This window comes from Rhincodon typus, chromosome 6 (genome assembly GCF_021869965.1).
Source record: "Rhincodon typus isolate 14 chromosome 6, sRhiTyp1.1, whole genome shotgun sequence".
Classification (NCBI taxonomy): domain Eukaryota; kingdom Metazoa; phylum Chordata; class Chondrichthyes; order Orectolobiformes; family Rhincodontidae; genus Rhincodon; species Rhincodon typus.
In genome coordinates, this window is record NC_063337.1 from 319,774 (window position 1) to 332,977 (window position 13,204).

The window sequence follows — 13,204 nt, forward strand, 5'->3', positions numbered from 1 at the left end:
TCTCTCCCTATTTATTTCAAAACCCCCTTCCCCTCCCCCTTTTCTGATGAAGGGTCTAGGCCCGAAACGTCAGCCTCTCTGCTCCTATGATGCTGCTTGGCCTGCTGTGTTCATCCAGCCCTGCACCTTGTTGAGACAGGAAATCATAGTCTGGATGGCCTGACCTTGGTCATTGGTAAGAATGAGATTGCAGAGTACTTGGAAGTGCATGGTAAAATAGGGCTGAGTCAGCATGGCTTCATCAAGGAGAGGTCATGCCTTACATATCTGTTAGAATTCTTTGAGGAGGTAATGAGCAAGTGAGACAAAGGTGAGCCAGCGGACATGATCTTTTTGGATTTCCAGAAGCCTTTGCCAAGGTGCCGCATAGGAGGCCGCTAAATAAGATAAAACCTCATGGTGTTAGGAGCAAAGTACTGGCATGGATAGAGGATTGGCTGGCTGGCAGAAGGTAGCAAGTAGGGATAAAGAAGTCTTTTTCAGGACTAGTGGCGTTCCATAGGGGTCTGTGTTGGGACCACAACTATTCACGTTATACATGAAGGATGTGGATGAAGGAACTGAGGGCATTGTTGCTAAGTTTGCATATAACACAAAGATAGATGGATGGATTGTAGTATTGAGGAAGCAGAAAGACTTGGACAGGCTGGGAGAGTGGACAAAGAAGTGGCAGATGGAATGCAATGTGGGAACAGAGTCTATGCACTTTTATAAGAAGAGTAGAGGTGTTTTTTTTTCGATTCATTTGTGGGGTGTGGGTGTTGCTGGCTGGCCCAGCATTTCTTGCCTATCCCTAGTTGCCCTTGAGAAGGTGGTGATGAGCTGCCTTCTTGAATCACTGCAGTCCACCTGCTGTAGGTTGACTCACCATGCTATTAGGGAGGGAATTCCGGGATTTTGACCCAGCAACAGTGAAGGAACAAGTCAGGGTGGTGAGTGGTTTGGAAGGGGACTTGCAGGGGGTGATGTTCCCATGTATGTGCTGCCCTTGTCCTTCTAGATGGAAGTGATTGTGGGTTTGGAAGGTGCTGTCTGAGGATCTTTGGTGAATTTCTGCAGTGCATCTTGTAGATAGTACACACTGCTGCTACTGAGCGTCGGTGGTGGAGGGAGTGGATGTTTGTGGATGTAGTGCCAATCAAGCGGGCTACTTTGTCCTGGATGGTGTCAAGCTTCTTGAGTATTGTTGGGGCTGCACCCATCCAGGCAAGTGAGGAGTATTCCATCACACTCCTGACTTGTGCCTTGTAGATGGTGGGCAGACTTTGGGGAATCAGGAGGTGAGTTACTTGCCGCAGTATTCTCAGCTTCTGGCCTGCTCTTGTAGCCACAGTGTTAATGTGGTGAGTCCAGTTGAGTTTCTGGTCAATGATAACCTCCAGATGTTGATAGTGGGAGATTCAGTGATCGTAACACCATTGAATATCAAGGGGCGGAGATTGGATTGTCTCTTATTGGTGATGGTCATAGCCTGAAACCTGTGTGGCGCGAATGTCACTTGTCAGCCCAAACCTGGATATTGTCCAGATCTTGTTGCATTTGAACATGGACTACTTCAGTATCTCAGGAGTCATGAAAGGTGATGAACATTGTGCAATCATTGGCGAACATCCCCAATTCTGACCTTATGATTGAGGGAAGGTCATTGATGGAGCAGCTGAAGATGGTTGGGCCTAGGACACATGTCCTGGAGCTGAGATGATTGACCTCCAATAGTCACGACTATCTTCCTATGTGTCAGGTGTGACTCCAACCATCGGAATGTTTGCCCCTGATACCCATTGATTCCAGTTTTGCTAGGGCTCCTTGATGCCACACTCGGTGGAATGCAGCCTTGATATCAAGGGCTGTCACTCTCACCTCACCTCTGGAATTCAGCTCTTTTGTCCATGTTTGAACCAAGGCTGTAATGAGGTCAGAAGCTGAGTGACCCTGGCAGAATCCAAACTGGGCGTCACTGAGCAGGTTATTGCTGAGCAGGTACTGCTTGATAGCACTGTCGATGCACCTTCCCATCACTTTACTGATGATTGAGAATAGACTGATAGGACGATAATTGGCCGGGTTGGATTTGTCCTGCTGTTTGCTTTCAGGACATACTTGGGCAATATTCCACATTGTCAGATAGGTACCAGTGTTGTAACTGTAACTGGAACAGCTTGGCTAAGGGAGCGGCAAGTTCTGGACCACAAGCCTTCAGTACTATTTCCGGAATGTTGTCAGGGTCTGTAGCCTTTGCAGTATCCAGTGTCTCCAACCGTTTCTTGATATCACGTGGAGTGAATCAAATTGGCTGAAGACTGGTATCTGTAAGGCTGGGGACCACTGGAGGAGGCCAAGATGGATCATCCACATCCGTGCTAAATGGGACAGACTTCAAATAAATCTAGCAACTTGAGACCGGGCATCCATGAGGAGCCGTGGGCCATCAACAGCAGCAGAATTGTACTCCAACACAATCTGTAACCTCATGGCTCGGCATATCCCCCACTCAACCATTACCATCAAGGCAGGAGATCGACCCTGGTTCAATGGAGAGTACAGGAGGGCATGCCAGGAGCAGTACCAGGCATACCTGAAGGTGAGGTGTCAACCTGGTGAAGCCACCAAACAGGACTATTTGCACGCCAAACAGCGTAAGCAGCATGTGACAGAGCTAAGCGATCCCACAACCAATGGATGAGGTCTTAGCTCTGCAGTCCTGCACATCCAGTCATGAATGGTGGTGGACAATTAAACAACTCACTGGAGGAGGAGGCTCCACAAATATCCCCATCCTCAATGATGGAAGAGCCCAGCACATCAATGCAAAAGATAAGGCTGAAGTTTCGCAGCAATCTTCAGCCAGAAGTGCTGAGTGGATGATTCATCTCGGCCTACTCCAGTGGTCCCCAGCCTTACAGATACCAGTCTTCAGCCAATTTGATTCACTCCACGTGATATCAAGAAACGGTTAGAGACACTGGATACTGCAAAGGCTACGGGCCCTGACAACATTCCGGCAATAGTACTGAAGACTTGTGCTCCAGAACTTGCCGCTCCCCTAGCCAAGCTGTTCCAGTACAGTTACAACACTGGTACCTACCCAACAATGTGGAAAATTGCCCAAGTATGTCCTGTACACAAAAAGCAGGACAAATTCAACCCGGCCAATTACTGCCCCATCAGTCTCCTCTCGATCATCAGTAAAGTGATGGAAGGTGTCATCAACAGTGCTATCAAGCAGCACCTGCTCAGCAATAACCTGCTCAGTGACACCCAGGTTGGGTTCCGCCAGGGCCACTCAGCTCCTGATCTCATTACAACCTTGGTTTAAACATGGACAAAAGAGCTGAATTCCAGAGGTGAGGTGAGAGTGACAGCCCTTGACACCAAGGCTGCATTCAACCGAGTGTGGCATCAAGGAGCCTGAGCAAAATTGGAATCAGTGGGAATCGGGGGCAAACTCTCCAGTGGTTGGAGTCATACGTGACATATAGGAAGATGGTCATGGTTGTTGGAGGTCAATCATCTCAGCTCCAGGACATCTCTGCAGGAGTTCCTCAGGGTAGTGTCCTTGGCCCAAACATCTTCAGCTGCTTCATCAATGACCTTCCCTCCATCATAAGGTCAGAAGTGGGGATGTTCACCGATGATTGCACAATGCTCAGCACCATTCGTGACTCCTCAGATACTGAAGCAGTCCCATTTCAAATGCTGCGAGATGTGGACAATATCCAGGCTTGGGCTGACAAGTGGCATGTGACATTTGTGCCGCACAGATGTCAGGCTATGACCATCACCAATAAGAGACAATCTGACCACCGTCCCTTGATATTCAATGGTGTTACCATCACTGCATCCCCCACTAACAACATTTGCCTCGCCTTCCACAGCAACTTGGGATACAATTAATTCAGGTCAGGGGATTTGTGTGTTTTTAAGCCCAATAAAGCCTCCAATACCTCCCATTTCCTGTGTCAAACTATGCAAGTTCCTGACACTCCCTTTCCCTGAATTCTGTACCTATGTTCCCCTTTTCCAGAGTGAAGAATGGAGAAGTATTCATTCAACACCCTTCCAATATCCTGCGACTTCACACACAGACTGCCCCCTTGGTCCTTAATGGGTCTTACTCTTTCCCTGGTAAACCTCTTCCCTTTAATATATTTATAATGTAGCTTTTGGAGAGACAAGAAATGATTAGAGATAAGCAACATAGTTTTGTGTGAGGGAAATCGTGTCTCCCTAATTTGATTGAGTTTTTTGAGGACATAAGCAAAGAGATTGATGAGGGCAGAAGGTAGACGCTGTTTACAAGGACTTTAGTAAAGGCTTTGACAAGGTTCCACTTGGTAGACTGATTAGTAAAATTATATCACATGGGATTCAGGGAGAGTTTGCCAACTAGATACAAAATTGGCTTAATGGTAGGTGACAGAGGATGATGGTGGAGTGTTGTTTTTCAGACTGGAGGTTTGTGACCAGCAGTGTTCCACAGGGATCAGTACTGGGTCCACTGTTGTTTGTCATTTATATAAAGGATTTGGATGAGAATATAGAAGGCACAGTCAGTTAGTTTGTAGATGACACTGAAGTTGATGGTATAGTGGACAGTGAAGAAGGTTATCTAAGATTATAAAAAGATCTTGATCAATAGAGTCAATGGGCTGAGGACTGGCAGATGACGTTTGATTTGGATAAATGTGAGGTATTTCATTTTGGTAAAACAGCAAGGGAAGGTATACAATTAATGGTAGGGCCATGGGTGGTGCTGTAGAACAGAAAGACCTAGGGGTTCATGTACACATTTCTTTGAAATTGAGTCACATGTAGACAGAGTGGTTAAGAAATCGTTAGCACACTTGCCTTTATTATTGCTCAGACCTTTGAGTGTGGGACTTGGGGTTGTACAGAACGTTGGTGAGGCCTCTTCTGAAGTGCTGTGTGCAGTTCCGGTTGACCTGCTATAGGAAGGATATTATTAAGCTGGAGAGAGTTCAGAAGAGACTTATCAGGATGTTGCCAGGACTGGAAGGTTTGTGTTATAAAAATAGGCTGGGTAGGTGGGACTTTTTTTCAATGGAATGTGTAGAGGCTTATAAAATCATGAGGGGCATAGATAAGATGAATAGCAAGTGTCTTTTCCAGGCATCTTTTTAAGTGAGAGGAGAAAGATTTAAAAAGGACATGAGGGGCAACCTTTTTACACAGAGAGTGGTTAATTGTGGAATGAACTGCCAGAGGAAGTGGTGGATGCAGGTACAATTACAATATTTAAAATACATTTGGATAAATACATGAATAGGAAACGTTTAGAAGGATTTGGGCAAAATGCAGGTGAGGGACTAGTTTAGTTTGGGCACATGGTCGGCATGGATTAGTTGGTCCAAATGGTCTGTTTCTATGCTATATGACTCTATGACTGTGTCTGTACTTGATAGCATTTCGAAGGATGGGGGTGTGGGTTCTGAAACAAACAGACTACTGAGAGGGCTAGATAGAAGAAGAGAAGATGTTTCCACTCGTAGGAGAGACTAGAAGGCACAGCCTCAGAGTAAAGGGGCGACCCTTTAGAGCTGAGCTGAGGAGGTGTTTTTTGTGCCAGAGGATAGTGACTCTGTGGAACTCATTGCCACAGAGGGCTGTGACTCATTGAGCGTATTTAAGACAGAGATAGAGAGGTTCTTGATTAGTAAGGGGATCAAGGGTCATGGGGAGAAGGCAGCAGAATGTGGCTGAGAAACATCAGCCACGATCAAATGGCAGAGCACATTCAATCGGCTGATTAGCCTAATTCTGCTCCTATATCTTATGATCTTAAAATCTTGAAATGATACAATACAGAAGAGCCCCTTCGGTCCATTGAGTCTGCACCAATAAAAACTACTCTAAATCTGTACTTGTCCCACTTTCCTGTACTAGGCCCATAGCCTTGAATGTTATGATATATCAAGTACTCATCCAAGTACCTTTTTAAAGGTTGTGAGGTTTCCTGTCTCAACTACCCTCCCAAGTAATGCGTTCCAGACTCCCACTACCCAAGGTGAAATCATTTTTCTTCAAAATCCCTGCCCTTCACTTTAAAATTATGCCTCCCTCATTTGTTGACCCTTCAACTAAGGTGATCAGTTACTTTCTATCCACCCTGTCCATGTCCCTCATAATCTTATACACCTCTCTCAGGTCACACCTCAACCTTCTCTGTTCCAAAGAAAACAACCCGAGCTTAACAGCCTCTCTTCATCGCTAAACTGCTCCATCCCAGGCAACATCCTGGTTAATATCCCCTGCAACCCCCTCCAGTGCTATCACATTCTTCCTATAGTGAGGAGACCAGAACTGCATACAGTACTCCAGCTGTGGCCTAACCAAAGTCCTGTACAGCTCCAACATGACCTCCCTGTTCTTATAATCTATGCCTTGACTGATAAAGGCAAATGGCCTGTATACCTTCGTAACTTCCCTCTTAACCTGTCCTGCCACCTTCAGGGATCTGTGGACAAGCACCCCAAGATCCCTCTGTTCCTCTGAGCTTCCTACTGTCCTTCCATTCACTAAATACTCTCCTGCCTTGGTAGACAGTACACACTGTTGCTACTGAGCGTCGGTGGTGGAGGGAGTGGATGTTTGTGGATGTGGTGCCATTCAAGCGGGCTGCTTTGAGCTGGATGGTGTCAAGCTTCTTGAGTGTTGTTGGGGCTGCAGTCATCCAGGCAAGTGGGGAGTATTCCATCACACTCCTGACCTGTGCCTTGTAGATGGTGGGCAGGCTTTGGAGAGTCAGGAGGTGAGTTACTCACCACAGTATTCCTAGCATCTGACTTGCTCCTGTAGCTACAGCATTTATATGGTGAGTCCAATTTGAGTTTCTGGTCAATGGAAACCCCCTGGATATTGATAGTAGGAGATTCAGTGATGGTAACACCATTGAATGTCAAGAGACAGTGGGTGGATTGTCTCTTTTTGGAGATTGTCATTGCCTGGCATTTGGAATGCTACTTTTGCCACTTGTCAGCCCAAGCCTGGATATTGTCCAGATCTTGTTGCATTCAGAAATGAACTGATTCGGTATCTGAGGAGTCACGAATGGCACTAGCCCCAGATGTTAATAAGAGGCTGTTTGTGGCATTAACACTTTCTCTGCTTTTTTAATGACCCATTAGGAAGAGCTGATGGACAAAGTGATCCAAACTGCTACGAGTCTGCTCAATGACAAGATCATCCAGACAGCAGCAGTGGAAAGTCAGGATACCAAGGAGCAGATACACAGTCATCTCAAAATTTTAAATGCAAGTAAGAAGACTGCCATTGGAGTGAATGAGGACCCATACGTCATTATCTCAAACATCGGCTCTGAAATGTACTGGGCTTTGATTCAGATCTGTCGACTCAATCCTCTGTATTACTTCTCGAAAACCAGTTTCATGAAGGTGGTGAGGGAAGTTCTGTCCAAACGGAATTTGAGAGTTCGCTCTTTAGGGACAGGACGCTCTACAGACCACTTCATGGACCTGATGTATTACCTCATGTCTGAACTTTACAAATACTTCCGCTGGTGTCTCTGTGTGCAACATGCCCGGTTGTACAGATTCCTTGTAGCTGTTGGCCACATGAAGGTGATGCACACAGTAACCAAGTTGGAGTGGGAGCTCTTTCTGAGAGGGACCCAGGATCTAAAATATGACGTATCAGCCCAGAATACCTCTGTCCTGAAGCCCAGTTGGGTGAGTCATGAGACCTGGGAGAGTTGCTCCATATTAGAGATGTTGCCTGCGTTTCGGAACCTCAGAATCTCTCTCACCAAGAATGCCAATCAATGGCGAGAGTACTTTGGCCTTTCATCAACTGTGATTAGTGCAATTCCTTGCTCCTCATTTGCACATCTTACCACCTTCCAGAGGGCCATCCTGTGGAAATTCTTCCAGCCCCACAAGCTGAGTGTGATTATGAATGATGTGGTCAGCTGTGAGCTGGGAGGAACACTGACTAGAGATTTGCGTCTCAACATCACGTCCCTCTTCAACTACAGCTGGCAGAATGTTCCAGTCATGTTTCTCCTGCCTGAAGATGGTTCACCGAGTCTCTCCACACACCCGCTCTACTGGATTGAACAGATGGCGGGACAGCACCAGATGCAGGTGAGTGTCTTTCATTGACAGACTTGGTCAAGCCATGAACTTTGTGGGCCTCAGCATCACATCAGCTGAGACTGGCGCAGGATGGAGTTGCAGAGTCGGACGGTGTTGGTGGGGGGGGTGTGGGGTTTGGCTTCTGGCCATCATGGACCCTCCCGTCAGCTGCCCACTGCCCCCCCACAAAAAGCTAGTGTCAACCCCCTCTTGGCTCACAGCATCTGCTTGGCCACCGGATCATTCACTCACCTTTTAGCCACTAGGTTCAAGGGCTTAAATTCCAGTCACATTCAATGTTCTTTCCACTTTTACAACATCAAACTGTCAGTATTGCTGGAGAAGGTGGTGGTGAGCTGCCTTCTTGAACCACTGCAGTCGATGTGCTGTGGGTAGATCCATGGTGCCCTTAGGGAGGGAATTTCAAGATTTTGACCCAGTGACACTGAAGGAATGGCAATATATTTCCAAGTCAGGATGGTGATTGGCTTGGAGGGGAACTTGCAAGGGGTGGTGTTCCCATGTATCTGCTGCCCTTGTCCTTCTAAATGGAAATGGTCCAAAGAGCCTTGATGAATTATAAGACCATAAGATATAGGAGCAGATGTAGACTATTCAGCCCATTGAGTCTGTTGCACAGTTCAATAAGATCCTGCCTACTCTGATAATCCTCAACTCAATGTTCTTACTTTTTGTCCATAACCCTTGATAACCTTACAGATTAAAGTTTGCAGATGACACAAAGTTGGATGAGAGGTTGAAATGCTTCAGTGTGATTTGGACATGCTAAATGAGTGGACAAATGCATGGCAGATACAATTTAATGTAGATAATTACTTTTGGAGCAAATACTGGAAGGCAGATTATTATCTGACAGCTATAACTTTAGAGAGTGGAATGTGCATTGAGACCTGGGTGTCATATACCAGTCACAGGAGGTAAGCGGCAGATGCAGCAGGCGGTGTGAAAGTACATGGTATGTTGGCCTTCATAACGAGAGGATTCGAGTACAGGAGCAGGGATTTTGTGCTGCCCTTGTCCAGGGCCCTGGTGAGACTACACCTAGAATATTGTGTGCAGTTTTGGTTTCCTTATCTAAAGAAGGATGTTCTTGCTACAGAGGGAGTGCAGCGAAGGATTACCAGACTGATTCCTGGAATGAAGTGTATCTTGAAGTATCAGGAAAGGTTGAATCCGTTAGGATTATATTTACTGGAGCTCAGAAGAATGAGGTGAAATCTCATTGAAAAAGGACTAGACAAGGTAAATGCAGGAAGGATGTTCCTGATGACCAGGGTGTCCAGAGCCAGGGGTCACAGTCTAAGGATGTAGGTGAGCCACTTAAGGCTGAGTTGAGAAACAATGTCTTCACCCAAAGAGTGCCACCACAGAAAGCAGTCAAAGCCAAAATGTTCTGAGGAAGGGTCACCGGACCTGAAACATTAACTCTGATTTTTCTTCACAGACCTGCTGAGCTTTTCCAGCAACTTCTGTTTTTGAGGCCGAAACATTGTATGGCTTAAGGAGGAGTTGGACATAGCACTTGGGGCTAAATGGATCAAAGGTTATGGAGGAGAGGCAGAAACTGCCAGTTGAGTTGGATGATCAGATATGGCCAGAGTAAACAGCAGAGCAGGCTGAAAGGGCTGAATGACCACCTCCTATTCCTGTTCTCGATGTTTCTTCTCGTGTTGCAGAACAACAATCAATTCCCAGAGGATGAAAACGTTTAGACAACACCAACCAAAAGCATTTCTTTGCCTTCCTCTGCCAAAGTCTCTGAAGTGCTGAACTCTGTCGCTCTAATGTAACTTGCACTCAAGAGCAGGGAGTGCAACATTACAGTGCACCTTTTCAGTGAACACACTGCTGATACTGAGCATCACTGGTGGAGGAGTCAATGTTAGAGGCAGTGATTTGGCTACTGGTTCAGGAAGCTGCTTTGTCCTGGATGCTGTTCAGCTTCATGACTGTTGTTGGGAAGTTTACCTGGAGAGACAGATAACAGTGTTTGACAGACCATTCTGTGTTTCAGAATAAAATCCATGTCATTACTTGTGGAGCACATGATGACATGAACAAGATTCAAAATGATTTACAGATGAGCATGAGCAAAGGAAGATGGCTGGTTCTGAACAATTGTCACCTGTTGGAACGCTGGGACAGTGAGCTGCTCAAATTTCTCCTTCAGCTAATCACAGCCTATAAAGGTAAGGCCAATATCCGATCAACAAACTGCAACAAAAAACCTTCCTCCACACTGTCACCAACACTCAAACATACCTAGGACAGGGTTAGATACAGAGTAAAACTTCCTCTGCACTGTCCCCATCAAGGACTCCCTGGACAGGGATGGCACCAGGTTAGGGTAAAGCTTCCTCTACACTGTCCATATCAAAGACTCCCTGGACAGGGATGGCACAGGGGTTAAGGTAAAGCTCCATCTACACTGTCCCCATCAAGGACTCCCATGACCGGGACAGCACAGGGTTAGCTACAGAGTAAAGCTCCCTGTACACTGTTGTCCCATCAAACACTCCCAGGACAGGTATTGACATTGGTGGAGATGTGCCAGTTTCAATGACCTAATGAATTATTGGATGACAGGATAATGAAAGAAGAAGGTTGTTCAGACCATCATGTTTGTGCTGGCTCTCTGCCAGAACAGTTCATTTTGTTCCACTCCCTCTCTTTAACAATCCAAATCCCATCTGAAAGCCCCGCAGTTGCCAGTTTCCACCATGCTCCTGGGCCATGTATCCACACCCTAAACATTTATTGCATGGAAAGGTTTCTCCTCACATCACTATTGCTTCTTTTTGCTGATCATTTTAACTTGGTGTCCTCTGGTTCTTGATCCAGCCAATGCAACTTTTTTCTTCAGCTTACCTTCCTACTGAAGGTGCTTCCATTGCAGTTTCCAAATATGATGTGTGCCATGTTCTTGAAGAGGAGACAATGACAGTCCTGACCAATTCCGAGCTCATCATCCACCGGGATTTCCGCCTGTGGCTCATTTTCAAAAACAATCCTGGTGTCTCCCTGCCAGGTGCGTGCCTCATCTCCATCATATTGTGTCTGCTGTCTCATCTCCCAATATCTGTCATGTTGTATGTCAAGTGTCTGGTCCCACTCATTCATTTGATAGTAACTTTAGCTTTCAATCTTTGCCACATCAATGTTCTCTTCCTTTCTCTTCCTCTTTTCCCTTGAAGTCTTGCCTCCATTAAATTACTTAAAAGTTTGGTTCCTCCACTACCAGAATCTGTCTTCTCCCAATTATGTTCAACAAATTTCTTTGTTCATTAACTCCCCGCAATACTTTCCCATTTTGTTACTTTTCCTGATCAGCCAATCCTTTCCCTTCTCCTCCAAACTCAAATTTTGAAACAAAATTAGCAAATGAATCTTGTAATCCACAAAAAACAGCAGTGTGTGTGAAAATTCTTTGGCTAAGTAAGTGCTAGCCACAGAATATGGGTTACAGGGCAGGAGTGCAGGCACACTGATATAGGAATGGAACGGTTCTGAAAGAGTTAATGTTGAAGTTGTATTAGCTCCACCCAATCACACATTGTCCTTGGGTGGAGGCAGGGAGTTCTACACTTACCTTCACAAGGACTGCAGGCAGTCTATACAAGTCCTGAGAATCATTAGTAATTATACCTGAACAGTAACTGTACTTATTGCTATTATAGAGTCATACAACACAAAACAGACCCTTTGGTCCAACTCATCCATTCTAACCAGACATCCCAATCTGACCTAATCCCATCTGCCAGCATTTGGCCCATATCCTTCTTAACCCTTCCTATTCATACACCATGCAGATGCCTTTTAAATGTTGTAATTGTACCCACTTCTACCACCTCCTCTGGCAGCTTGTTCCATACACACACCACACTCTGCATGAAAAAGTTCTCCCTCAGGTCCTTTCCCCTCTCACCTTAAACCCATGTCCTCTGCGATGTGCTCTCTCTCCCTCCCCTCTGTGTTGTGTTGTCTCTCCCTCCCTCTGCGATGTGCTCTCTCTTTCCCTCCCTCCCTCTGCGGTGTGCTCTCTCTCCCCCCCTCTGCAGTGTGCTCTCTCTCCCCCCCTCTGTGGTGTGCTCTCTCTCCCCCACTTTGCAGTGTGCTCTTTCTCTCCATCCCTCTGCGGTGTGCTCTCTCTCCCCCACTTTGCGGTGTGCTCTCTCTCCCCCCCCTCCGCGGTGTGCTCTGTCTCTCCCCTCCCTCTGCGGTGTGCTCTCTCTCTCCCCTCCATCTGCAATGTGCTCTCTCTCCCTCCCTCTACAGTGTGCTCTCTCTCCTTCCTCTGCAGTCTCTTCTCTGCCCTCTCTGTCAAATGAACAAGAAAAATTACAGTCAAAAACACAAAACAGTGCCAGGGTTCAATTGCAGGGTTCAATTCCACCCTCAGGCGACTGTCTGTGTGGAGTTTGCATATTCTCCCCGTGTCTATGTGGGTTTCCTCCGGTTTCCTCCCACAGTCCAAAGATGTGCAGGTTAGGTGGATTGACCATGCTAAATTGCCCATAGTGTTCAGGGATGTTTAGATGAGGTGGGTTATAGGGGGATGGGTCTGGGTGTGATGCTGTGAGGGTCGGTGTAGACTTGTTGGGCCGAAGGGCCTGCTTCCACACTGTAGGGATTCTATGATCTATGAACTATAAAGGGAAAGGTGAGACCCCAGGGTCCAACGATTTAACTGCTGTCCATCGCCTTGCAGCTAACTTTCTGCCCTCATCGCTTAGAATCAAGAGGATTATGTCATACAGATCTGTGTCTTCACTATATTTTCCCTAACCATAATATTTATGTTAAACTGGGCTGAATCTTATGGGGGTTTTTAAGCTAACTCCGAGTTGCATCAAGTATTTTAAGAGGGTTACATGCTGCATGGCCACCGTATTGTACAAAGTCAGAATTACAGGAAACATAAAGGCCCTTCAGCCCATCATGACCATGCTGATCAAAAACAACCACCTAACTATTCTAGAGATAGTAGGAACTGCCGATGCTGGAGAATCTGAGATAACAAGGTGTAGAGCTGGATGAAGACAGCAGGCCAAGCAGTATCAGAGGAGCAGGAA

At 46.3% G+C, this 13,204-nt stretch overlaps 1 protein-coding gene across 1 annotated transcript in view; it reads left to right on the plus strand.

Moving 5' to 3' along the window:
* Positions 1-13,204, plus strand: part of LOC109916102 (dynein heavy chain domain-containing protein 1) — a 210,088-nt gene that overhangs the window by 179,325 nt on the left and 17,559 nt on the right. Inside the window, exons 33-35 of the mRNA XM_048597842.1 lie at positions 7,146-8,120; positions 10,147-10,321; positions 10,996-11,160. Of these exons, the coding sequence (XP_048453799.1) occupies positions 7,146-8,120; positions 10,147-10,321; positions 10,996-11,160 (1,315 nt within the window). The remainder of the gene's footprint in view (positions 1-7,145; positions 8,121-10,146; positions 10,322-10,995; positions 11,161-13,204) is intronic.